Source organism: Castor canadensis, chromosome 1, assembly GCF_047511655.1.
Source record: "Castor canadensis chromosome 1, mCasCan1.hap1v2, whole genome shotgun sequence".
Lineage (NCBI taxonomy): Eukaryota > Metazoa > Chordata > Mammalia > Rodentia > Castoridae > Castor > Castor canadensis.
Genome location: NC_133386.1, coordinates 142292868 through 142319759, shown reverse-complemented (window position 1 = coordinate 142319759; position 26892 = coordinate 142292868). Strand labels below are relative to the sequence as shown.

The window sequence follows — 26892 nt, the reverse complement described above, 5'->3', positions numbered from 1 at the left end:
ATTTTATATGAATATACACATATATACATAAATACAATGGAATATAATATTTTATATATAATAATAATAATAATAATAAAATTAGACATTTTTCTTAATCCTTTCTTCAGTTGTAGGGCATCTGGGTTGTTTCTATATCTTAGTTATTCTGAACAGTGCTGCAATAATCATGGATGTCCAAGTGTTTTTATTGTATACTGGCTTACATTCTTTCTGATATATGCCCAGAATGATATCATTGGTTCATATGGTAGTTTCTTCTCAATATATGTTCTGAGCTATAGGACTTTGTTCTTAGCACCCGATTTACTTCTGATTGTCCCAAAATTTGAACAAGTTTTATGTAATAATAGCTACATATATATATGTGGAGAGGCATGTATATATATTTCATATGGTACATATATATGTAGGAAAATGTATTTTAATAACAGAAGAAAGCACATTATTTTCTGAAAAATTTAAACAATATAGGTAAAATGAGAGCTGCTTTTGTTCCTCACTTCACCATTCACAGAATCCTCCAAAAGAACAATTGTTATTATGGGTTTAATGTGTTTTTTCACAAATAAACTGATTTGTATGTGCTTAAGTGGTTTTGCAAAGTATTAATGCACATATATAATTTAATAGTTTGCCATTTCTTACATAAGCCTTGAACACCAATCAAGTTGAGCCATTTTTGACTGCTGAAGAATATTCCATAATACTGTTTTACTCTTATTAACTATTTAACTATTTGCCTATTAGCGGCCAGTGGGTTTCACAAAGTTCTGTCTTGAACACTGCTAAAGGGAAAATCTTATTCAAGTTTCTGTGACCATAAGCAATCATCAGAGTAGGGCAGTGCTAGGAATTAAAATTTCTGGATCATGAAGCATGTGCATGAATACTATACTATATTAGTTAGATTATAGCCCATACTGTATGAAAACACTTGTTTCCCACACATTCATCAAACATGCAATATTTTCATGCTTTCTGACTTTGACAAGGTGATTAGGACTTCCTCCCTCTCACACCATTAGTGATGGACTAACTGGCTTGAGGGACACTATCTCATTCGCCTACCTCTTAATTTTGTCTTTGAGGAAAAGAGTTGGACTAACCCTTGGCAAATCTGCTTGGTCTTAACACTGTAGATGATGGGATTGAGCACAGGCAACATCAGGAAATGGACATTGGCTAGAAGTAGGTGGATAGCAGGTGCAGCATGCTTCATGAAATAGTGCACCAGAGCCACACTGATCATGGGCACATAGTACACAAGGACTGCACAGATATGTGATACATAGATGTTGAGAGTCTTCTGCCATGCCTCTCCAGAAGATGTTAAACACAGTATAGAGGATTAATATATAAGAGACAACAGTGAGCAGTGAGTCCCAGACCAAAAGTGGAGGACACAATACAGAACCCCACAATGCTATTGGGATGAGTATCCCTACAGGGCAGTTGAATTAGATCTGAGTGCAGACAATAGGAGTGGAAGAGGGTGTTATGCCCACAGAAAGGTAGATGCTTCAGGAGAAAGGACAGTGGAAATATGATTGTCACACTCATTAGTCCAAGTGTAGCACTGGTACCAGCAATACGATGCAAGGTCAACATAGCCGTGTAATGCAGTGGGTTGTAAACAGCCACAAAGTGGCCCATAGACATGGCCAGTAGAACTCCTGACTCCATAATGGAAAATGAATGGATGGAGAACATCTGCAAAAGGCAGGCTTCAAAGTTGATCTCATTGATGCCAAAAAGAATAATGTCCAGCAACAGTGGACAGTGTAGAGGCAGTGACACCAAGCTCTGCAAAGGCCAGCATAGCTAGGAACAGATATGTTGGTTGGTGCAGAGAGGTGATTTTCTTGATCACAGCCAGAGCCAGACTATTGCCTATGATGGCTGTACTATGCAGAGCAGAATGGGAAGATGAGCCAGGAGTATAGAGCCTCCAGTCCAGGGAGACCAGTTAGCAGAAAATATTTTGTGGTGAGTTGACTGCTGTTGAACATTTTACCTTGTCTGAAGTATGGGGACTTTGGTCTAGGCAGGGCCAAGGATATGATCTGGGGTGAGACACATAAAAGTCAACATATTGTAGATAAAGGGACCTGCAAATTGTTCTTCCTATTGCATCTACCAATTCATTTCCCTCCTCTCATTTTATGGCCAGTTCAATCTGGTATTCAATATAATATAAAATGTAACACCATGACTTAAAATTGTTGTTTCTGTAAAAGAAGATAATATGGTATAAAATTATATCATTCATGGTTCAAACTAATTTTCATAGTGATCTTACAGTATATAACTAGTAAGAGTTTAATGTTTCCCCTTTCTCTAGCAAGAGATGCTATTGAATAGTTTATAAAGACATAATTGGAAGGTCATTGACATAAAACAAGCTGCAACTTACTTGACACAAAATTTCTGTTAGAGCATATTGGATTTTTGGTGAATGATTAGGACAGAGGGTAAAAGAAAGCATTATTTTAATGTTGGCATAGATAGACTCTAAATGCCCATTCCTGTCACTCCAACCAGCATCAGAAACTGCGATTCATTGGGGTTACAGCATTATCTGGCTTTGTCTATATGAAGCACCTCTAAAATAGGCTCAATTCTCTATGTTCACTCTTCTCTATGTTCATCCCTGGAGGTTCATTGTGGTTTTTACATATGGGGAGGGAAGAAGGTATAGATAAAGTCTGTCCTATAGAGGTTAATGGAAAGAAGCATATCATCACTAGAATTCTTCTTAATACAAAGAAGTATTCTATTCATTGGAAAATTCCTCTCCCACTGCCAACCTACATATTGGAGAATGGTTAATAGGTGTCTACCACGTGTAGAAGCAAGATGGGCAAGGGTATGGACCTTTCAGACCATGTCTCTGAAACTGCAGAAATGATGACAAAACTTCAATACATGATGACAGACATGTTGATGCCTTCTTAAGCTCTGCCTGGGAAGACAACATGGGTCTCTACATTATCCAAGGGAAATACGGCTTACCTGTCAAAAATAGGGAAGAAAGGGTTGGGGAGGTAGCTCAGTTGTAGAGTGCTTGCCTATCATGTGCTGGGCCCCATAGAAGAAAGTGAATTGGGGATAAAGCTGGAGCTACTCAACTGTGAGTTAGAGTGGAACCTGCAGACATTGTTTTAAGTTTCTAGCTTCCACTTTTTTTTTTTGGCAGTACTGGAGTTTGAACTTAGGGGGCCTCCCATTTGCTAGGCAGGTATGCTACTGTTTGAAGCACTCCACTATTTGCCCAGACTGGATTTGAACTGTAATCCTCCTGATCTCTGCCTCCTGAATAGCTAGCATTACAGGTGTGAGCCACCTGCACCTGACTTAGCTTCTACTTTCTAGTGGGCTAAGTCTTTGGACTTGACCAATTAAGTCTGTAAATTGGGGATCATAATATGAATAATATAATCTAAGGCAAATACATATATAGTTAATTTACAAACTAACAATATTATGTTCCATGTAATAAATTGCAATAATCATCAGCTATAAGAAGGTAGTTTTAGCCATTATAGAAAACACTGTATTTTCAATGTATAGCCATGACTTCACTGAGAGATAAACATAAGCAGATGACATACGTATTCCTTGACATAGAACCACTTTGCTATTGCCTCTCTTCTTGTTAATATTAAAGAGCATGTGCTACATTTCAACTTTGCTTTTCCAAAGTTAGGAACCTAAGTAATTGTCTTTCTACTTATACTATTTGACACATTTTCAGTAATTTCTTTTGATTGTTCAGAGTACAGTAGTTATTTTACTTCTATAGCTTATATATGGCTTCCCCTTTTTCCTTACCTTTTTGTATTTAACAGCAGTATACTCAAGAAAGAGGACTGCAGGTTACTGGGTCATATCCAGAGGAATCACAGCTCAGTAACTTTCTATCTGACTCACTATGTCCTTCTGCAAAGCAGAGATAATTGTAGTGTCTATCTTGTGGTCTTGCCTAAGGTTTAAATAGGCTAATGAACATGGAGCAGTTAGCATATAGTGTACTTTCGATAAATCCTACTATTGTTGGAGAAAGAATAGTATTAATGCCATAGATACAAGTGTGATATTTAATTTTTATACAAGCAATTTTAATTTAAGGCTTTTTCACCATCTTAGAAAATATTTAGGTTTTTGAAATTAAGTAATTACTTGGCTTCTCAAAATTGTCAAAATTATCTGTACTGAAGAAACCAACTTTGTTTCTTTATCCCAGACTTACTAGAATGAAACCTTATAAGAATCTGGAATGTTTCTAAATACCTTAACCTTGTTCTCTGAAACAAAGGAGATTCTGTTTTTCACACTTATTAGAAGTTTTAGCTCATTCCATAAGCTCCTCTGAGCATAAAACAATAACTGCCAGGTGCTGGTGGCTCACGCCTGTAATCCTAGCTACTCAGGAGGCAGAGAACAGGAGGATCTCAGTTTGAAGCCAGCCTGGGCAAATAGTTCATACAACCTGATCTCAAAAACACCCATCACAAAAAGGGCTGACAGAATAGCTCAAGGTGAAGGTCCTGAGTTCAAGCCCCAGTATTGCAAACACAAAACAAAACAAATAAACGAACAAAAACCCAGCATCAAAAGTATTTGCACGAGAAGTAAGTAACTGTGCAGACCTGTTAAAGTGTGAATAGCACCTGCCATGTAAAAGAAAGCAGATAATGGTTGAAAGAAAATTAATACAGATTATGGGTAGGGTAAGTGATCTGGAATCTAGCCTAAACTTTAGGATGGTCATACTTGCTGTGTGTTTGCTGATGTGTTCACTTTAGAGACATCAATTAAAAAGTGAATAAAACTGGTACTAAAATATCTGTTCCCTGCTATTTCAAAATGGTTTGGAGGAGGGAAAGTTCAAAATGGTTTGGCCTCTGAACACAATGCATCAATTATTAAAGAGAATAGTAGTTTTTGCTCCCCATGTTACTTTTCAAGAAGAAAGGAAAATTCTTTTTCTCTCATACATGTATCCTCTGAGTTATATACTTCTCAATACCTATGGAATTCTACTGAAGAGATTTAGCTTCTTTCCTTGAGTCCTCTATACACCCCTTGCTTTTCCTGACTATTGTCCTTTGTTTTGCTTTCTTTCTTTCTTTCTTTCTTCCTTCCCTCCTTCCTTTGCCACTTCCTTCCTTTTCCCTCTCTCTACTTCCTTCCTTCCTCTCTCTCTTTCCTTCCTCTCTCTCTCCTTCCTTCCTCTTTCTTTCTTTCTTTCCTTCCTCCCCCACTTTCCTTCCTTCCTTCCTTCCTTCCTTCCTCCCTCCCTCCCTCCCTCCCACCCTTCTTTCCTATTTATTGTTTCCATTCCTTTGTCTAGGACTCTTACATACAATTCAACTAAAAATCATATTTTAAGGCAAATCCAATCCCTTTCTTTATTTTGTAAAATCTACCTGAGATGTTAACTCTTCTATTATGTATGTCCTTGCTTGTACATGAGGCCAGTCACTTTCTATAGCAACCTCCCACAGCAACATCCCCTAATCTAGCACTTCATTCTCTAATTGCAATTTAGTCATCTACCTGAATTTCATATAGTGGTTTGCAAGCTTTTCCAGAGAAGACCTAGAGTCTGAATTTTCAACTTATCACTAGGGCTTAATACATGGGAAGAGAAAAGAGAATCAAGGCAATAGGAAGCAAGGTGTACACTAATATGCAGTGATGCTATTCTAAGCTGGAAAGTGTGATGAAAAACTATTGCCTTTTTTTACTGAATGAAGACCATTTAAGGACAGAAAAATAATTTAATGTCCTTTTATTACTTCATTATACACGAGGAGGGTTTATAGGAAGTCAGACCCATGCTAATGAGTGAAGTGTGAGTTTTAAGTGGGAAATATTACACAGAGAGATAAAAGCCTAGTGTTTGATAGGGAAGAGGGCAAGGAGGAATAGATACAGTGTGAGAAAGGAAATAAAATGATTGTTATATATCAGGTACCCTGGAAGGGTGCTTTGCATATGTTATCATTGCCTATGTTATTTTATTAATACTCAAGATGACTAATCACACTCATTTTACAACTTAGAAGAGTGACAAATTGACATTTTTAAAAATTATTCATATGTGCATAAATGTCTGGGTCATTTCTCCCCCCTTCCCATAACCCTCCCTAACCACACCCCCCCCGCCTCCTCCCTCTCCCCTCTATTTCCTCGCTACCCGGCAGAAACTATTTTGCCCTTATTTCTAATTTTGTTGAAGAGAGAGTATAAGCAATAATAGGAAGGAACAAGGGTTTTTGCTGGTTGAGATAAGGATAGCTATACAGGGCATTGACTCACATTGATTTCCTGTGCACGTGTGTTACCTTCTAGGTTAATTCTTTTTGATCTAACCTTTTCTCTAGTTCCTGGTCTCCTTTTCTTATTGGCCTCAAATGCTTTAAAGTATCTGCTTTAGTTTCTCTGCATTGAGGGCATCAAAAGCTATCTAGTTTTTTAGGTGTCTTACCTATCCTCATACCTCCCTTGTGTGCTCTCGCTTTATCAGGTGATCAGAGTCCAATCCCCTTGTTGTGTTTGCCCGTGATCTAATGTCCGAATATGAGGGAGAACATACAATTTTTGGTCTTTTGGGCCAGGCTAACCTCACTCAGAATGATGTTCTCCAATTCCATCCATTTAGCAGCAAATGATAACATTTTGGTATTCTTCATGGCTGCATAAAACTCCATTGTGTATAAATACCACATTTTCTTAATCCATTCATCAGTGGTGGGGCATTTTGGTTGTTTCCATATCTTGGCTATTGTGAATAGTGCCGCAATAAACATGGGTGTGCAGGTGCCTCTGGAGTAACCTATGTCACAGTCTTTTGGGTATATCCCCAAGAGTGGTATTGCTGGATCATATGGTAGATCAATGTTTAGCTTTTTAAGTAGCCTCCAATTTTTTTTCCAGAGTGGTTGTACTAGTTTACATTCCCACCAGCAGTGTAAGAGGGTTCCTTTTTTCCCCCGCATCCTCGCCAACACCTGTTGTTAATGGTATTGCTGATTATGGCTATTCTAACAGGGGTGAAGTGGAATCTTAGTGTGGTTTTAATTTGCATTTCCTTTATTGCTAGAGATGGTGAGCATTTTTTCCATGTGTTTTTTGGCCACTTGAATTTCTTCTTTTGAGAAAGTTGTGTTTAGTTCACTTGCCCATTTCTTTATTGGTTCATTAATTTTGGGAGAATTTAGTTTTTTTAGTTCCCTATATATTCTGGTGATCATTCCTTTGTCTGATGTGTAGCTGACAAATATTTTCTCCCACTCTGTGGGTGGTCTCTTCAGTTTAGAGACCATTTCTTTTGTTGAGCAGAAGCTTTTTAGTTTTATGAAGTCCCATTTATCTATGCTATCTCTTAGTTGCTGTGCTGCTGGGGTTCCATTGAGAAAGTTCTAACCTATACCTATTAATTCCAGAGTATTTCCTACTCTTTCCTGTATCAACTTTAGAGTTTGGGGCCTGATATTAAGATTCTTGATTGATTTTGAGTTAATATTGGTATAGGGTGATATACATGGATCTAGTTTCAGTTTTTTGCAGACTGCTAACCAGTTTTCCCAGCAGTTTTTGTTGAAGAGGCTGCTATTTCTCCATCGTATATTTTTAGCGCTTGTGTCAAAGACAAGTTTGTTATAGTTGTGTGGCTTTATATCTGGGTCCTCTATTCTGTTCCACTGGTCTTCAAGTCAGTTTTTGTGCCAGTACCATGCTGTTTTTATTGTTATTGCTTTATAATATAGTTTGAAGTCGGGTATTGTGATACCTCCAGCATTGTTCTTTTGACTGAGTATTTTCTTGGCTATTAGTGGCCTCTTGTGTTTCCATATAAAATTAACAATAGATTTTTCAATCTCTTTAATGAATGTCATTGGAATTTTGATGGGAATTGCATTAAACATGTAGATTACTTTTGGGAGTATCGACATTTTTACTATGTTGATTCTACCAATCCATGAGCATGGGAGATCTCTCCACTTTCTATAGTCTTCCTCAATCTCTTTCTTCAGAAGTGTATAGTTTTCCTTATAGAGGTCATTCACATCTTTTGTTAGGTTTACACCTAGGAATTTGATTTTTTTTGAGGCTATTGTAAATGGAATTGTTTTCATATATTCTTTTTCAGTTTGTTCATTATTAGTGTATAGAAATGCTAATGATTTTTCTATGTTGATTTTATATCTTTCCACCTTGCAATAGCTATTGATGGTGTCTAGGAGCTTCTGAGTAGAGTTTTTTGGGTCTTTAAGGTATAAGATCTTGTCATCTGTAAATAGGGATATTTTGACAGTTTCTTTACCTATTTGTATTCCTTTTATTCCTTCTTCTTGCCTAATTGCTCTGGCTAGGAATTCCAGTACTATGTTGAATAGGAGTGGAGGTAGTGGGCATCCTTGTCTAGTTCCTGATTTTAGAGGGAATGGTTTCAGTTTTTCTCCCTTAAGTATAATGCTAGCTATAGGTTTGTCATATATATCTTTTATAATGTTGAGGTACTTTCCTTCTATTGCTAGTTTTCTTAGAGCGTTTATCATGAAATGGTGTTGGATCTTATCAAAAGCTTTTTCTGCATCTATTGAGATGATCAAGTGCTTTTTGTCTTTGCTTCTATTAATGTGGTTTATTATGTTTATTGATTTTCATATGTTGAACCACCCCTGCATTCCTGGGATGAAGTCTGCTTGGTCGTGGTAAATGATCTTTTTGATGTGTTGTTGAATTTGGTTTGCCATTATTTTATTGATGATTTTTTGCATCAATGTTTATTAAGGAGATTGGCCTATAGTTCTCCTTTTTGGAGATGTCTTTGCCTGGTTTTGTGATAAGTGTAATACTGGCTTCATAAAATGCTGTAGGCAGTTTTCCTTCCCTTTCTATTTCATGGAACAGTTTAAGGAAGGCTGGTATCAGTTCTTCTTTAAAGGTTTGATAGAATTCAGCAGAGAATCCATCACATCCTGGATTTTTCTTTTTAGCGAGGCTCTTGATTGCTGCTTGAATTTCATTTTGTGTTATAGGTCTATTCAGGAGATTAATATCTTCTTGGTTCAGTATTGGATGATCACATGTATCTAGAAATCTGTCTATTTCTTTAAGAATTTCAAATTTATTTGAATATAGGTACTCGATGTCGTCTCTGATGATTTCCTGCAGTTCTATGGTGTTTGTTGTTATCTCATCTTTTGCATTCCTGATTCTACTAATTTGGGTTTTTTCTCTCCTCACTTTGGTCAGGTTTGCCAGGGATCTGTCAATCTTGTTTAGTTTTTCAAAGAACCAACTTTTTGTTTCATTAATTCTTTGTATGGTTTCTTTGGTTTCTATTTAATTGATTTCAGCTTATTTTTATTATTTCTCTCCTACTTGTTTTGGGATTTGCTTGTTCCTGTTTTTCTAGGAATTTGAGATGTATCATTAGGTCAATGATTTAGGATCTTTTAGTCTTTTTAGCATATGCACTCATGGCTATAAACTTTCATCTCAAGACTGCCTTTGCTGTGTCCCATAGGTTCTGGTAGGTTGTGTTTTCATTTTCACTGAGTTCCAGGAACCGTTTAATTTCCTCTTTTATTTCATCAATGACCCATTGTTCATTAAGTAATGAGTTATTCAGTTTCCAGCTATTTGCATGTTTTTTGTCTTTACTTTTGTTGTTGAGTTCTAGTTTTATTGCATTGTGATCAGACAGAATGCATGGTATAATTTCTATTTTCTTATATTTGCTGAGGCTTGCCTTGTGCCCTAGGATATGATCTATTTTGGAGAAGGTTCCATGGGCTGCTGAGAAGAATGTATATTGTGTAGAAGGTGGATGAAATGTTGTGTAGACATCAAGTAGGTCATTTGATCTATTGTATATTTTAGATCTAGGATTTCTTAATTGATTTTTTGTTTGGATGACCTATCTATTGATGATAATGGGATGTTAAAGTCTCCCACAACCATTGTGTTGGAGTTAATAAATGCTTTTAGGTCCTTCAGGTTATGTTTGATAAAATTGTGTGCATTGACATTGGGTGCATATAGGTTGACAATTGTTATTTCCTTTTGGTCTATTTCCCCTTTTATTAGCATGGAATGTCCTTCTTTATCCGTTTGATCACTGTAGGTTTGAAGTCTTCTTTGTCAGAGATAAATATTGCTACTCCTGCCTGTTTTTGGGGGCCATTTGCTTGGTAAATCTTCTTCCAGACTTTCATCCTAAGCCTATGCTTATTTCTGTCAGTCCAACAAATTGTTGGATCTTTCTTTTTAATCCATTTCATCAAACGGTGCCTTTTGATGGGGGAATTAAGTCCATTAACAAAGTTTGATTGTGTATACCTAAGTTGAGGTTACTCTCTACTTTCTTGTTTTTTCTTTTCCTGTAGTTTGGTGCTGCCTGCCCTTTCATGGTTATTTTGGGTTTCACTTTCTTTGTGCTGCCTGCCCTTTCATGGTTATTTTGGGTTTCACTTTCTTCCCTTGAAGAATCTTTTGTAGTGGTGGCTCTTTAGTCACATATTGTTTTAGTTTCTGGTTATCATGGAAGACTTTTGTTGATCCATCTATTTTGAGTGATAATTTTGCTGGGTAGAGTATCCTGGGGTTGAAGTTATTTTCATTCAGTGCCCTGAAGATCTCATGCCAAGCTCTTCTTGCTTTTGATGTTTCTGTTGAGAAGTCTGCTGTGATTTTGAGAGGTTTACCTTTGTATTTCATTTGTTTTTCCTCTTTTACCACCTTCAATATTCTTTCTTTAGTTTCTGCTTATTGTTTTAATGATAATATGCCATGCAGTAGTTCTATTTCAGTCTGGTCTGTTTGGTGTTCTTGAGTCCTCTTGCATCTGTATGGGAATAGATTTCTCTAGTTTTGGGAAATTTTCTGTTATTATTTTGTTGAATATATAACGCATTCCCTTTGCTTGCACCTCTTCTCCTTCTCCAACGACCATGATTCTCAGGTTTGGTCTTTCAGTGGAGTCGGTGAGTTCTTGCATTTTCTTTTCACAGGTCTTGAGCTGTTTAACTAATAGTTCTTTGGTTTTTCCTTTACTTACCATTTCATCTTCGAGTCTGAGATTCTGTCTTCTGTTTGTTCTGTTCTGCTGGATTGGCCTTCTATTTTGTTTTGCAGTTCTGTTTCGTTCTTTTTTCTGAGGTTTTCCATATCCTGAGTCCTTTCCTCTTTAATGTTGTCTATATTTGACCTGAGTTCAGTTATCTCTTTATTAATCATGTTCTTTATTTCACTTTGGTGCTTATACAGTGCTTCTATGGTTTCTTTTATTTCTTCTTTTGCTTTTTCAAATTCTCTATTTTGGTTGTCTTGGAATTTCTTGAGTGTCTCCTGTACATTTTGGTTGACCATATCCAGTATCATCTCTGTAAAATTTTCATTGAGTACCTGTAGTATTTCTTCTTTTAGATTGTTCTTGTGGGCTTTATTGGGTTCTTTGGCATAGTTTATCTTCATTTTGTTGGAGTCTAGATCTGAGTATCTGTTTTCTTCATTTCCCTCTGGGTCCTGTACTAATTTTTTGCTGTGGGGGAAAGTGGTTTCCCTATTTTTTCTGTCTTCCCATCATTGCTGTTGGTGTTGTTATTGTTCCTGTACTGTGTGCAGTTAAGTATTTTCTAGCTTGTAATAATAGCACTGGTGATATTTAGAATGGAAGGGTGAGAGGAGATTGAAAGCAAAGAAGTTAAAGAAAAAGGGAAAAACAAATAAACAAACAACTAAAACAAAACAAAACAAACAAACAAAAAAGTTTCAAAGATCTAAGCAGGGAGAGATAGTGTACTAATCAAAAGTAAGCAGAACAGGCATTAGAGAGACATAGAGAGGATTGAAAAAAAATTTTAAAAAAGAAAAAGAAAAAGAAAATCTCCAAGTTCAAATGCAATAAAGTTTCAGTCCTAATACTTTTGGTGTTAGTCCCACAGCCTCCAATCCTGGAGATGGTATCTCAGAAGTAGTTCTGTCATTGTCTCATCAAAGGGGAAACAAAACAAAACAAAATAAAACAACACAAAACAAAAAACCCCACAAAATGTCCCAGGTTCAAATGCAATACAGTTTCAGTAGGTTTTTCAGCATGCAGGTGTAGTTCAGTTGTTGTCTCGTCAAAGGACTAGAGAAAAAAAGTGTCTGGAGACAGTTCTGTGAATGGCTATTGGAGGCTGTCTCTTGCCTGCCCGCTGCTGTCAGCCTGCTGTTGCTGGACGCTTTATTTATGCAGATCTCAGTAGTGAGCTTAACACTCACCTGGCCCCTCAGGCTTTGTTTATTTAGAGTTCTCCACAGGGGGAGGTGACACTGCACCAGCTTTCTCAGGCAGGCGTGTTTATTTATAGCTCATGTGGGAAGTGGGTCTTCCCCCCTCTCCTGTGGAGTTTTCCTCCCACCTTCACTTTTACAAGCTTTCCCACTCCTGGTTGCTGGGTGTGTTCTGCTGCTCCTGCTTTCTCCAGCTGGCTTGTTTGTGAGGGATTTCCCTTCACCCCTCTTTGGTGCTCAGGGTGCCCCACCCTCTTTGCTACATGTCTTTTTTTGTTGTTATTGCTTATCATTCAGTTTTTTTCCTTTTTTCCCTGGTGGGGATCTGTCTGTCCAGAGGGCTATGCTGATCTGGCCCAAGGTTGTCTGTGGGAGTACTGCATGCTGCTTAGCTCACCGTGGTCTGCATCTTCCTAAGCCATCTGGACACTGCTGTCTGGTGGCGGCGCGGGAGCCCTCCTGGCTTCTCCGTTTAATGTGAAGTGGAGATGCTCTGCACAAGCTGGAGGTGTGGAGGAGTCAAAGTTTTGCCTCTTCTTGGTGATTTTTCCTGTACGGTGTATCTCCAGCATCTCTCCAAGATTTTACTTTAGGAGGCATGCTTTCTGCTTCCTCCTTCTAGCTGCCATCTTGTAATCCCCCCCCAAATTGGCATTTCAAGTGATTTGCAAAGTCACAGAGTCAGTTTGTGACAAAACTGAAGTTAAAGTTAGGAGAGAATGCAAAGTCTGAGTGAAAGTCAGTAGAGAAAGAGGTGATTTCCAATGAGAAGTGGGACTAGAGGTGAGGCTGGATCAGGCAGAGAGAGAGAAGTGCAGAAGGACTGAAAAGCATACATCCTTAGAAGAAGTGGGGTTGAGAGTTAGCAGGTCCAGTGGGGTCATAGTGTTGGTTGGACAGGATGAAGGAGACAGGGCTGCTTGTAGGGGTGGCAAAAAGAGGAGGATAAATAGACCTAGAGAGAGAGGACAGACTTAAAAATGTACTCAAGTATACAGCAGAAACATAACTGGATTTGGGAACAAAATGGAAGGATATTTTTCATAATTTGAGAGAGGAGGGTTGGAGAAGAGACACTTTGAGTATTCCTCCATTGGTGTGTGATACTCTACCACACAAATGGTCTGTGTCCCAGAGAGAAGGAATTTCCATGACATGAAGAAAGGGGAAGTACTATGTGTGCTAGAAATTCACAGGATAAGCTCACCTGAACAGATTTCCCATCCTATTATCCCATAAGTGGTACTTCCAGGGTAACCCATCCTGAGTCTGTGATCCAACATACCCTTCCATGTGATTGATCTCAGTCTGGTTTCTGTCTCATTCACTGGAGGAAGGAGCTGGCTGGCCTTCATATCTATGACTCCAGCATCACTTCTCTTTCCATCCAATTTTTCTGATCAGTCCCCTGGGAGGCACAGGCAAACGGTGGACCTGCAATAATAATTGGACCAAATAGCAGAGGATCTCAGGGGGTACTGTCTGAGAAACAAATTATGAGAAATTTTAAGACAGTGTGTGTGTGTGTGTGTGCATGCTTGTGCATGTGTTATGAACACAACTTTATGTTCATATGCAAGTGTAACTTTACATAAATGAGCACATGTTTACATGTATAAAATTGCATGTATATACATAACCACTTTTGTTCATGTAGAATTTTATTTGCAGGTTTGTATGAATGTATGAGTATGTACATCTTCCCACATGTACATGTAACAACTGAATATGTGTGCATTTGTGTCTTTATATGTGCATATGTACTTGTTTTGCATTTCTCTATATTCATTTTATATATATATATATATATAATATATTTATAAACTCTTCCTAAATGTTCTAATACTCATTCTAACATCACAAAACTTATTGGACAGGGACATTCCTATGTCCTATGGGCACAAACAGAAAATACCTGAAACTGCTGAAGTACTACCTAAGGAACTCTTTGGATCTGTATCTTGTACTCAGGGCTTGAGTTTCTTCTTATTAGGTTATCCACTTAAGGTCATACCTCAATAATATCACCACCTACATGCTTGACATAATCTCAATTCCTCTTTGCGATTCTAATCTAGGGTTTTATGTTTATCCTGGCTATGTTCTCCAATGTGCTCTTGAGGAAGGAGGATCCTTATTCACTTTGTCATTCATTTATAGAGTCATATCCTGTGCCATTCAAATATCATTTGTCATATTTTTAAAGAATTGCTAGATATTAAATGATTAAAAACTCCAAGAAACTACACATACTCATAAGATTCAGAAAAACAATACTCTTGGTGTTTAGGCATAGCGCTACTGCTGGGTCTTTGGAAATCTACTAGATTCTTTCTCAGAGGAAATCGGGCACATTCAGGGTGGTATGGCTGTAGACTAGGTTCTTTTTCAAATAATGAATAAGACCTGTGTCATAAGTGACTAGCTAGTAGAGAGAAATGTATAGATACATTTGGAGAGCATATGTTGCCTAGATAAATAAACAGAGGCTCAACTTTCCTTTGTATTTAATTTATAAGTTAAAGAGATAGAGAGAACTCAAGGGAAGTTTATATTTAATTCAGGCAAAAGATAAATCTACAAAATAGGACAAAAAAATTAAGATCTGAAGAGAAAAATATGAACCACGAAGGAGTTGACAAAGAGTATCATCTGTAAACTGTGCTATTTGAAGACTCACTGAGTATTTAAGCCAAGTAAACAGAGCCATGCTCCTCCTTCCTCCTTAGTTGAGAGAGAGAACACTTCAGAGGAAGTAGACAGGAGTCAGGGCAGACTTTCTCAAGGCTGTTGTTCCGTATACTGAACAGGAGAGGGCAGAAAATGTCTGCCTCCCAGAGTTGGACAACAAGCTGCTTCTATAAGGGCTAGGGGGTGGTAATGGATTCTTTGCTTGTGTGTGAGTCCTCTGTATCAGGATGCTAGCTTCTTGGGTCAGGAAACAGATGCATCCCATCTCCTTACTATACACTGCATGGGATTTGGAGCAGGTCAAATATCTGCTACATTACTTTTTATAACAGACAACTTGACCTGAAATACCTAAATTATGACAACTAGTTTAAAAAACCATTACATATATGCAACACATATCAGACCTTTGGATTCTTTACTGTGACATTTTTAGTTTCTCTTCTGTTGTTTTATTTTGCACTGTCTTTAGTCCCTGCGTCCCCAAAATGGGAAAGGTGCAGAGTTATTCACCTATCAAAAAACTGCTTGCCAAAATGTAATTAATTGTTCTAGACATTTTCATTTTAAGTAGACTATTTATGAAACTTTTTAATAGATATTAAATAAGTGAATATATATCATTCTTTACATAACTTAGACATTTACTTCTTTGAAAGTAAAATGCAGAAATCTTCCAACAACTATTTACATATATGCTAAAATATCTTGAAAGTGTTAATATTTACAAACATCACTGAAATCATAAATGGATAGAATTATCAAAGTTGAAATATTAAAGAGCAAGCACGTTGCAGATGAATTTTAATGGGGAGTAGGTTCAGGAGATCCCAGGGTATTGTGGTTATGGGTTAGAAGAGAATGGGGAAAAGGTACATCACACCCAAAGAAACAACTCAACCTTTATTTCTAAGGTATTTATTTCTAAGCAATACAATCTCTTAGAATAAGGCAAAGGATTGATATTCTTGAAAATCATCAGGGCACCTGCGATGATATTCAGGATTGTCGATTTTATGGACTTCCCGATATCCTAAGTATAAAATTTCAGTGTCCAAAAGAAAGTAGTCTTTGATAGGGCATGCTTCTAGTTTTAATCCAATCCAATGCCATTTTGGAGAGCCCCAGGAGACTGTGGGCCACATTCACAAAAGGAAATTTGAGAGATGACTGATAGAGAATATGTTGTAGACATGACTAAAAAAAGAAGGTACAGTTATTATAGAAATTATTGAGCCCAAGGATATCCTAGATCTTGGTGTCATAGATAGCAGTGTTCATCAGAGGAGGGAAGAGCCCAGACAGTGCCTATGAGGATGTGCACCAAGGGTGAGATGTGACATATGAATATGTGCACAATGGATGGCCTCAGCAAAGGTACATAGCTAGGACATGGGAGACATAGGTGTTGGGGGTATGAATTCTCTTCAAGGGACGTTGTAGGCTATCTGGAAAGGTAAGATTATGTAGCTTCATTTATGGGAATTTAAAAATAAGTAAAAGTAATCAAAATTGAAGATAATATTTGTCTTTGAGAAAATATGGGGAAAATTGTCTCAGAGGACATAATGGGCATTTGAGAGACTGATAGTATTCTATTCCTTGATCTGGGTGTTAGATATATGGGTATGCTTACTTTGTGATAATTTCTAAGTTCACACTGAAGAATGGTACGCCTTTATTAAAAAAATTGCAGCTGTTCCCAGAAAACAGAATGAAGGGCTGATTTTGGAATATTCTCCACTTACACTTACACTTAATTCTCTTTCACAGTTTCAGATTCAAAAGTCTCAGAAATGCCATCAGAAGTCTCTTTTTTCCCCTTTCTAAATGGGAATGTATAGTTAAACTATTTTATTCAACTGTTTTATATTATAAGTATAGCAGACAAATAACTTGTTTAAGTACAAAGTTCTCTGCATTCAAACCTGCTAAAGAAGCTTTCATAACATTTTAGACTCTGTTGGACTCTGATATAATTGACCATTTGGAGCCTGATATTATAACTTAAAGGAACATTTGAAATATCTTCTTTTAATTTTTTAAAGCAAAAGACAGGGGACCAAGTATTTTATGGACAAAAGGAAGGTTGATAAACCATATTATTGCTTCTATTAGTCTACTCTTAGTAGTAGGTACAAAATAATACTATTCCTAATTATACCTATTCTAGCAATATCAGGCTTGACGTTGACTGATTTTTGCTAACCATTGATAAGGAAAAGTGAAAAGTTTCATTTCTGAGCAGAAGCTTACAGAGCTACTATGCATTTCTTATTATCTGTTTTCATCAGCAAAGATAAATTGTGAATACTTTCGTAGCTCATATGCCAGAAAGCAGAAGCTGTGTAACAGACCCAGTGAACCAGTAAGTCTGAGAAAGAAAAAGGGTATTGTTTAAAGATACTGACATTTGCATTTGTCACTACCACATAATTCAGCAAAAACTGACATACACATCACCAGCTATTTTTCCACTCATTCAATTTTTTAAATTGGTTTTCTTTTAGAAATTCAAGCCAACTAGAAGTAATTGAAATGAAGGAAAGTCCCACTGTCAAATCTTGATCTCCATTTGATAAATCTAAAAGACTTTCACCTATTTTTGTTTTGTCATTGCCATTTCTTAGTAGCTTCAGCGAATTAACTAGTTCTTTTTCTAAAATAGCTGTCACTCATTGGTTTGGTGTCTTTACCTTCTCCTCTTCTTTCCTCCTCCTTCTTTTGAGACAGTCTTGTTGTGTAGCCCAGGCTGTCCTTGAATTCCCAACCTTCCTGTTTCAGCCTCTGGAGTGCTGGGATTACAAGTGTTCACCACCTTACTATGCTATATACTTATAGTCTTCATTTTGTATTATTAATTTTCCTTCTGTTCTTCTTGGCTAGATTCTATTCTTCTAGCTGAACTATAATGCTGACATTAACATTCTGGGCAAGTCCATCTTGCTTTTGTATTTATTTATTTTCTCTGAATGATATTTCCATTTTTGTGGGTATAAATAACACCTAAGGGATGATGATTCACGAACTTAAATTTCAACTCTTACCCTTAAGATTTATATACTTTCCAAACTAACATGCTTATAACAATATTCTTAATCTAATTCCTTAGTTCCATGTCTTTCTCATGTTAGTAAACTTTATCACCATCTGCTCACTCAATCGTTTGTACATTGTTATTGATTTCTCTTTTCTCTCTCCTCTCATATTCTTATTTAATCCACCAATACATTTTTTGTTTTTATTTTTATAACATATCCCTCACTTTTACCATCACTGCTACTAACTGCCATTTGAACTTCTTGATCACTTCATAAGTGGCCTCTTCACTTCTCCTTTTTCTGTGTTCAGATAATTCTCCACAGAGCTGCCACGATGCTCTTCTATTTACTACCTTATGTTCCATTACTAGTAAATGAAATCTCAAATTGCAATGGCTCACAAGGTGTTGAATTGTTTTATAGCTGCTTATGCTAAAGCTGGCATTTATCCATCTTCCCCGCAGTCTGTCTACTCTCTCAAGGCCTTGAGACACAAGGCAATACTTTTTCTGGTGTATTTTCCATCCTCATTCTTAGCAGGACTAAGAATCCTAAATCTTAACTACAATAACTGATCTCATAGACTTTGTGTATAAAAATCTCTGTGGATTGTATTTCTCCATTACACCTTTTTTCTACTTTTATTCATTTTCATGTTTTTATTCACTTATACATTTTATCCGTTCACATTTTTTTTTTCAATTTTGCTGTCTGGAAAATGGACATACAAATACAAGGCAGTCCGTGTTTTATTGCTGACCATCTAGCATAATACCTGGAAAAATGATAGTCAGTCAATGATTGATGAAGAAATGAATGAATGAATAAAATATTGGTTTACTCCAAAGAGATATATATTTTCAACAATATTCATGGTTACTTTTTCTCCTGGGAGACTAAAGGGAAATCCTTGTCACTATTTTCATATTTCCACTAGAGAACTCCTCAAGAACAAGACCTATTGATCATCATAGCAAGGATTATATTTCACAGTGCATCTTACTCATCTCCATGGGAACAGTGAAAAGTTAGATTGATCATGTTGTCCTAATGATCACTTTTCATGTATGGTTCAGGGTCTTTGCTCATTTTCTATAGATCTGCTGAACTACATGTGGGACTGAGTTTTGATCCACTCTGTGGGCCAGATCCTGCCTTAAGCACAAGAAAATAATAATGGAAAAGAACATGGTGGTTCCTGGCCTTACAGAGCCAATAGTTTTAGAGAGCTACAGACATGGAGAAACCAATTATGATTTATTTTGCTAGGAATTTTGGTAGGAGAATAATGCAGCATCCAAACAGCTATAGCAGAAGGAATAAAATCATCTAGGTGCTAAAAAGATGAGGAAGTCATTTCAATTAAATTTTAAGATCTAAAAGATGATGTGTCTGACCTTTATTTAAGACCATTTAGTCCTATAGTCCTTGGAACTGCTGAGTGTAGGAGGATAGGAATTACATTTCTTTTACTTCCCTGATAGCTGTCTCAGTGGGAAGCACTTTGGGTAGATTGGAAGTAAGAAGCAGAGAAGTTTCTTGCTTTGCATCAGTGGAGACTGTTGTTGATTTGTATGTCACATATGTTTGTGGTAGTAAAATCAGGATTCCTAAGTGCCTCAGCACCAGAGTCGGCTGTAGCTTCAGGTTCCTGGCAATGGCAATACCTGAGAATTTCAACAGCAGGTTCAGCTCCGGGGTCAACCAGGGTGAGAATATCCTTTTTATTTTTACATAACATCCTTTATTTCTAGTTGGTCTTCTCATAGTATCCCATTCTTCCTTTATGAACATTTCAAAAATTTTTGTGAATAATGTATTCTATTTAATCTCCTTTGCTTAAATCCTTTTCATTTCTTCCTCTTTGGACTCTGAATGAAACCAAGGAATAAGAAGTAATTATACAAAGAAAGGTGGAAGTGTAAGTGTTTGTTAAGATGAAGAAATAATTTAGGCAAAGTATGGAATAAAAGAATTTTTGCTTTAAATAAATTAAAATTTCATTATTTTTGAGCACTGATAAACCTGAAAAAATAGTCACTGAGAAAAATTTTGGCTCTCAAGACCCTTATTTATCATAGCTCCATAACTTTTGATCAAAATTTCATAGCCTATCACAGAGAAAATTGATGTCACCAAATGAAAACTTTAGCTACCTCCTTGGGTCCAACATATTTATATCTGAATCAGATGGCAAATTTTCTTCCAGGGAAACTTTCCGGTCTACCATCCCAAAATTTATCTACCATCTTTCATGTGACCATTCCTCACCCCCAGCTCCTTCTGTGGATATTATCTGTTTTGACTCATCCATCTCCCCTACTCTTTCCTCCTCCTCTGTTTGCTTTTCTCATAATCATATAAGGATTCTTAGATATATCTGTCTTTTGTTATTACTTTTCTCACCTTCTATTATCCTACAGGTTTTTCTTTTCCTAACTGTGCTTCTTGGATAGTATCTATTCACAGTAATTAATTTTAAGGGTAAATTAGAGTCAGAAAAGATAAGAAAGAGTAAAATGGATAACAAAAAGTAAGTATGTTTGTACAATTGGAAAGTTTTTAAAATAGAAAAATATGACAGAAGCTTAGGACTTATTTCTGACCCAGTCTATGATATGGGGAAGGAAAACTGAAAAGTTAGGATGGAAAGTTATTCTTGGATCTCTAATAAAATTATCCTTGATGGAGCAATAGGAGTATTTTACAATGTAAATGGTGGCAGAAAAACTGGATGTCAACATGCTGAAGAATAAAAGTAGACCCTTATCTCACCACTTCATACAAAAAAAAAACTCAAATGAATTGAAAACTTAATTTTAAGACTCAAAACTATAAAACCAGTAGAAGAAAACATAGGGAAAACTCCACAGCATTAGTTTGGGAAATGAGTTTTGGATATGACACAAAAAGCATAGGCAATAAGCAGAAAAATGCACAAATTGGATTATATTAAAGTAAAAAGCTCTGTGCAGCCCAGGGAATAATCAACAGAGTGAACAAACAAGCCACAGGATGGGAAAACATATTTGTAAACTATGTTTGCATCTAATAACATATAAACATCTAAATTACATAAGGAACTTGAACAATTCAATAGCAAAAAAAGAATTTGATTTTAAAATGAAAAAAAGATCTGAACAGACATTTATCTAAACAAAAAAAGCATATGTCCAACAAGTATATGAAGAAAAAGCTCAATGTTATTAACCACCAGAGAAATGTAAATCAGAACCACAATAAGATATCAGTCCATACCTGCAATAATGGGTGCTGTTAATGAACAACAAAAAGAACAAAAGATACCAAAAGTAAGCAAGGATGTGGAGAACAGATAACCCCACACACAACTGGTGAGAATGTAAATTAGTGTGACATTGTTTCACTTAAGTGAAATAAGCCAGGTGCAAAAGGTAAATACCACATGATCTCACTTATATGTGGAATCTATAAAGTTGATCTCATATAAGTCTAGCATACAATGGAAGTACCATGAACTGGAGTTGTTAGTGGGTGGGAGCTGGGGGATATTGTTCAAAGTTACAAGGTTTCAGCTAGGAATACGTTCAAGAGATCTACTGTTAAGGCATGGTGGTGATAGTTAATAATATATTGCATTAAGAGAAGCTGGGCATAGTGTCTCAGGCCTGTATCCCCAGCCACTGAGGAGACAGAGATAAGAGAATTCAAGTTCAAGTCCAGTTCAGGCAAAAGTTAGCAAGACCCTATCTAAAACCAAGTTGGGTGTTGACACACATCTATAATACCAGCTATTCAGGAGACAGAGGTAGGAGGATCATGGTCCAAGCCTGGCCTGTGGAAAAGCGAGAGATTCTATACAGAAAATGAGGGCTGCATGTGGTGGCTCATGCCTGTAATCTCAGCTACTTGAGAGACAAAGATTGGAAGGGTAACGGTTTGGGACAAGAAGTCTGGGCGAGATATGAAATCCAAATCTGTGCACAGCAAAGCAGAGTACAGCTAGGATATGAGAGACACTGGCCTTGAGGCCCTTGAGTGACTGTCCTGCACAGGCAATGGTCAGCACAATGTAAAAGATAACAATGTAGGCAAGCAGGATGAAAAGGACATTAGAGCACATGGCCAGCATGGTGATGCCCAGCCCAGAGAGTCTGTTGAAACACACATCAGAGCAGGCCAAGCAGGTCATGTCCTGGTGAAGACAGTAGGCACAGGAAAGTGCCCCAGTGTTTCAATAGGTGCAATAAGGGTGTAGCAGTGATAGCAGCACTCCACATGCCCAGGACAACCCCAGCCAATGCAAATGAGGTGAGGACCTCTGAGCACTGGTAGCTAGCACAGTGGGAATCCAAAGGCCACCGGGTGGTTCAGAGCCATGGCAAATGGCATTGCTGACTCCATGAAGGAGTAGTGGAGGAAGAGCTGCTACAGAACACAGGGCACCAGGCCCACCACCTGGGCATCAAACCACAGCACCCTCAACACTGAGGGAAGTGTGGTCATACACAGGCCAGATTACTTACTTGTTTTTCTTTCATTTCAAATGTGCCTCCTCAGAAATCCAGCTGGGAACTTGACAACTCATAAAGCATTTTGATTGGTGGAAATTAATTGCACAAAGAAGTTTCATTATGATATTTCCATATGTGCATATATTGTACTTTTATCAAATTCACCTCTACTATGCTTTTATCAAATTCACCTCTACTATACTTTTATCAAATTCACCTCTACTATGCTTTATTAATCTTCCCTCTCCCTCTTTTAAATAGTTTCTAAGGTTTTAATTACTCTATTTTCACATACACACACACAAACAAAACTGATTAAAACAACTTAAACAACTTCATTAAATCAGGGAAATTTATTAGAGCAACATTTCTTACACAGGCATTGAAAAAAGCACATGTGAGTAATCACTCCTTGAAAGAGAGGCAAAATAACACAGCCTGCTGTGATCAGGAAAAAAATTTCCAAAACTTAAATCAGAAAGAAAACAGAAATCAGTCGTCTGTGTATAACCCTAAGGGAAATCTCTCAGATTATGTGTTGGCTAAAAAAGATAAAGTTCTTTGCCATGGCACCTCCTAGAAAGACAGGTGAATCAAGATGAAGTCAAATATCTCCTTCCCTTTCACTGGATTTCAGAAACTCATTGAAATGGACAATGAAAGCAAACTTCTTACTTTTTATGGCCACAGAAGTTGCTGCTGACTCTCTGGGTGAAGAATGAAAGTGTTAGTGGGAGTGAAAAACAGTTTTCCCATGAAGCAGGGTGTTTTGATACAAGCACAAGTTTACCTGCTACAAAATAAGAGTCATTACTGTTACAGACCAAGGAGAATTGAAGAGAGACAGTGCAAAACTTTCAGAAGCTACTTTGAATGCTCTCAACTCTTGGTTATTGTGCAAAAAATGAGAGAAGGATATTCCTAGTTTAACAGCTGCTTCTGTACTTTGTCATCTGGGACCCAAATGAGCTAGAAGAATCAGAAATCTTTTAAATTCCTCTAAAGAAGATGACATCTTCCAGTATGTTATCAGAAAGTCCTTGAACAAAGAAGGCAAGCAACCTAGGACCAAAGCACCTAAGATTCAGCATCATGTTACTCCATTTCTCCTGAAACACAAATGCTAGCTTATTTCTCTAAAGGAACAACATGCTAAGAAAAATAAGGAAGAGTCTGCAGAATATGAGGAAGCCAAAGATTTTTCTTCAGGGACAGATTGTAAAGAGATGAAAGCTGTCTTCTCTGAGAGATTATACTTCTGAGTCCAGTTAAAAATAAGAATATTTAAGAGTAAGAAATATTCAGACCTCAATAAAATAAAATAAAAAAGATAAAGAAGAGGAGAATATGATGCTGGAACACAGGCAGGAAAACCTGCTTTTTAAAATTATTTAATTAGGATATAATAGTTGTACAGGGGTATATATTGTAATGTTTACATATGTGCTTAAACTATGTCTTAGTTGAATTTATTCCTTCCATTATTCTCCCTCTTTCCCCCTCCTGCCTTCTTAGCACAATTTCAGCTGTTTTCATTCTCCTATTTTCCTACATGAATACAAAATACATCTTCATATATACCCTCCTTCCCTTTTTCCTTGTGGCCATGCCCCTCCAGTGGAACTCACCCTCAGGAAAGATTTATTAGGAAAACCTGCTTTATGGAAGGCTATGACTATTTAAGGGCTAGGATTCTCTTTAATATGGAATTCATGGTTAAAAAAAAAAAGAGCTGAGTTGATTAAACAGATTCATCAGGTTCTCTCTTGGATACTGATCAGGCAGGAAGTCTTGTAATTTAATTCTTCATGTCTAACTATCCTGATGGACACACATACACATACACAAACACACACTTCATTACAAATGTTACAATGGGAAATGCAGGTGCTGTGGAAACAAACAGATAAAGCACACTCTGCCCTGGATTTGGAAAATGGCCTATCCAAGGAAAGCAATCTTAAAGCTGAGACTCAATACAGATTGCAATTAGTCAATGATAAGCTGCTATGCCAATTTCAAGTTGACATCCTCTTGAGCAATGGAATTGTGTTAACATGTTTGTGGTAGTTTCCTTAGTTGAGCTTTGTTATGTTACATGTCTTTGTGCAAGATCTCATAATTAAAAAGCATCTAGAGGTAAACACTGACTTCTGCTTAAGTTAAATTTGAGTTGTAGGAATCACTGATCCACAGGAAGGAAAAATCAGAGATGAAAAGAGTCCGAGATCAGGTCAAGGGCTTTACTAGATGAAGATCAGAAGGGAACAATTGCAGAAAGAAGTTAGGGGATTTCTACTTAAAAACCAGGCTTGGAAAGAGTAAGGAATTCCCGATGCATTCATGTGACTCAAGAGTTCAAAAGTACTGCTTAGTCAAAATAGAGATGGAAAGGGCCTGGGGCAGGTAGAGAAGATGGAAGCAGTCCCAAGGAGCCACAGAGAGAGGAGCATTTCCTGAGATGGATTTAGAGCCCCTGACATTTATTTGCTAGGATCCATTTTGGGTGCTTTGTGATTCTTAGTTCCATTTTAGTTTTTGTTTAGTTTCACTGAGTTTCGGTGTACATTTGTCATGATCTTTAATAAAGTCTCCCTCTGTGTAGTTTTTGATGGCATCCAAACTGCCAGATCTCAAATGTAGAAGGAGGTATTATAATTTAAGCAAAAGAAGCTCAGTATTCTTAAGTCAAAACTCAAGAAAGAAATTCGTTAATGCTTTGTGTAGGGCAGGAGAAAATCTTTGTGGCAATGCAGGGTATTAAACAGGCACTCAACACTATAGGTCTGTGGATTAGGAACCTTATTATGGGTGCTTAGTGACACATTTCATCCTTCATCCCAGGGCTCAGAACTGACCTTTCTAAGGCCTAGGAGTTTGATGATGGCACGGCGGATCTCCTTGGTCTTAATAGTATATATGATTGGGTTAAGCATGGGAGGAACAAAGAGGTAGATGTTGGCCATAAGAAGGTGGAAAGCTGGTGAGGCATGTTTCCCAAAGCGGTGCACCAAGGATAGTCCCATCATGGGCACAAAGAACACTAGCACAGCACAGAGATGTGAAGTACAAGTCTGGAAGGCTCGGAGCTGTTCCTCTGGTGAAGCTAGTCCTGCCACCGTGTGTAGGATGAATCCATAGGACAGTGCAATGAGCACCAGGTCCAGCATCACAGTGAACATCACCAGTGTCAGTCCATACAAGTTGTTGAAGGTGGTGTCAGTGCACGCCAGGTGTATCACTTCCTGGTGCAGGCAAAATGAATGAGAGAGGACTAGAGGTCCACAGTAGGGAAAGGTTTTCAGGAGGAGGACAATAGGAATAAGGGCCACAGGTCCCCGGAAGGTGACACATAGGCCTGCCCTTATCACTCGTTGGACAGTGATGATGACTGAATACCTCAAGGGATAGCAGATAGCCACAAATCTATCAAAGGACATGACAAGGAGCACTGAGGACTCCATAAAAGAAAATGAGTGAATGCAGAACATCTGGATTTGGCAGGCTCCAAAGTAAATACTATGGGACTTGAACCAAAAGATACCTATTGTGGTAGGCAAGGTGGACACTGACAGCCCCAGGTCAGTGAGGGCAAGCAAGGATAATAAATAGTACATGGGTGTGTGCAGATGAGGGTTGATATTAATAATTATCAGAATGAGAAAATTGCCAGAGATGGCCACCAGGTACATACAGAAAAAGGGGATAAAAATCCAGTGTTCAATGGCTTCCAAACCAGGAAATCCAGTGAGGTAGAACATGGGGCTAAAATGAGTAATGTTGGATAGGATGATTAATTGAGAACTGAGCAGATATTGGTCTGGCATTCCTCAGGGAGTGAGCTGAAAATAAATAGATACTTCTGATTATTCTTTCTTCAGCTTCACTGTAATTCACATCATAAGCAGCATTATGCATCACCTTTACTATCATCTATCCCATTATTATCAACGCTAGCATTCTCATTACCTTAATTGAAAGTTACTGTGATGAAAGTCACTCTCACCAGACTTCTTTCTCAGTCCTCTTTGTTGTGTTATTATCATTGTTCATCCCTTTAATATAGTTGTTCCTATCCTTGGCATATTTCTGAACATATTCTATTATTTCTCAAATCAAATCTATAACTCCAGAACTTCTCTTCACTTTTGACTTTAAGATTCATATCTAACAACATGCTGAGCATCTATATCTTGATGTTTCTTAATTACCTCAAAACCATTTTAAAAACTCATGTTCTCTTCTCTTCTATTCCCCAACTACCTTTTTTGTTATTTGTGTTGATGCTGTCAGTGGTTTAAGTCAAGATTAATTATTTTTAGTAGTGGGATAGAACTTAGTTTTTGTCATGCCAGACCAGCACTACTACT

At 37.3% G+C, this 26892-nt stretch overlaps 1 protein-coding gene and 2 pseudogenes across 1 annotated transcript; 1 reads left to right on the top strand and 2 right to left on the bottom strand.

Moving 5' to 3' along the window:
• Nucleotides 1-1054: 1054 nt before the first annotated feature.
• On the bottom strand, nucleotides 1055-2012 carry LOC109675020 (olfactory receptor 51H1-like; annotated as a pseudogene).
• Nucleotides 2013-23120: 21108 nt separating this feature from the next.
• LOC109675019 (small ribosomal subunit protein eS6-like) lies at nucleotides 23121-23794 on the top strand (annotated as a pseudogene).
• Nucleotides 23795-25350: 1556 nt separating this feature from the next.
• LOC109675017 (olfactory receptor 51M1) lies at nucleotides 25351-26349 on the bottom strand. Its single transcript, XM_020151858.2, has one exon. The coding sequence runs from the start codon at nucleotides 26347-26349 to the stop codon at nucleotides 25351-25353; it is 999 nt and encodes a 332-aa protein (XP_020007447.1).
• Between the last annotated feature and the right edge of the window lie 543 nt (nucleotides 26350-26892).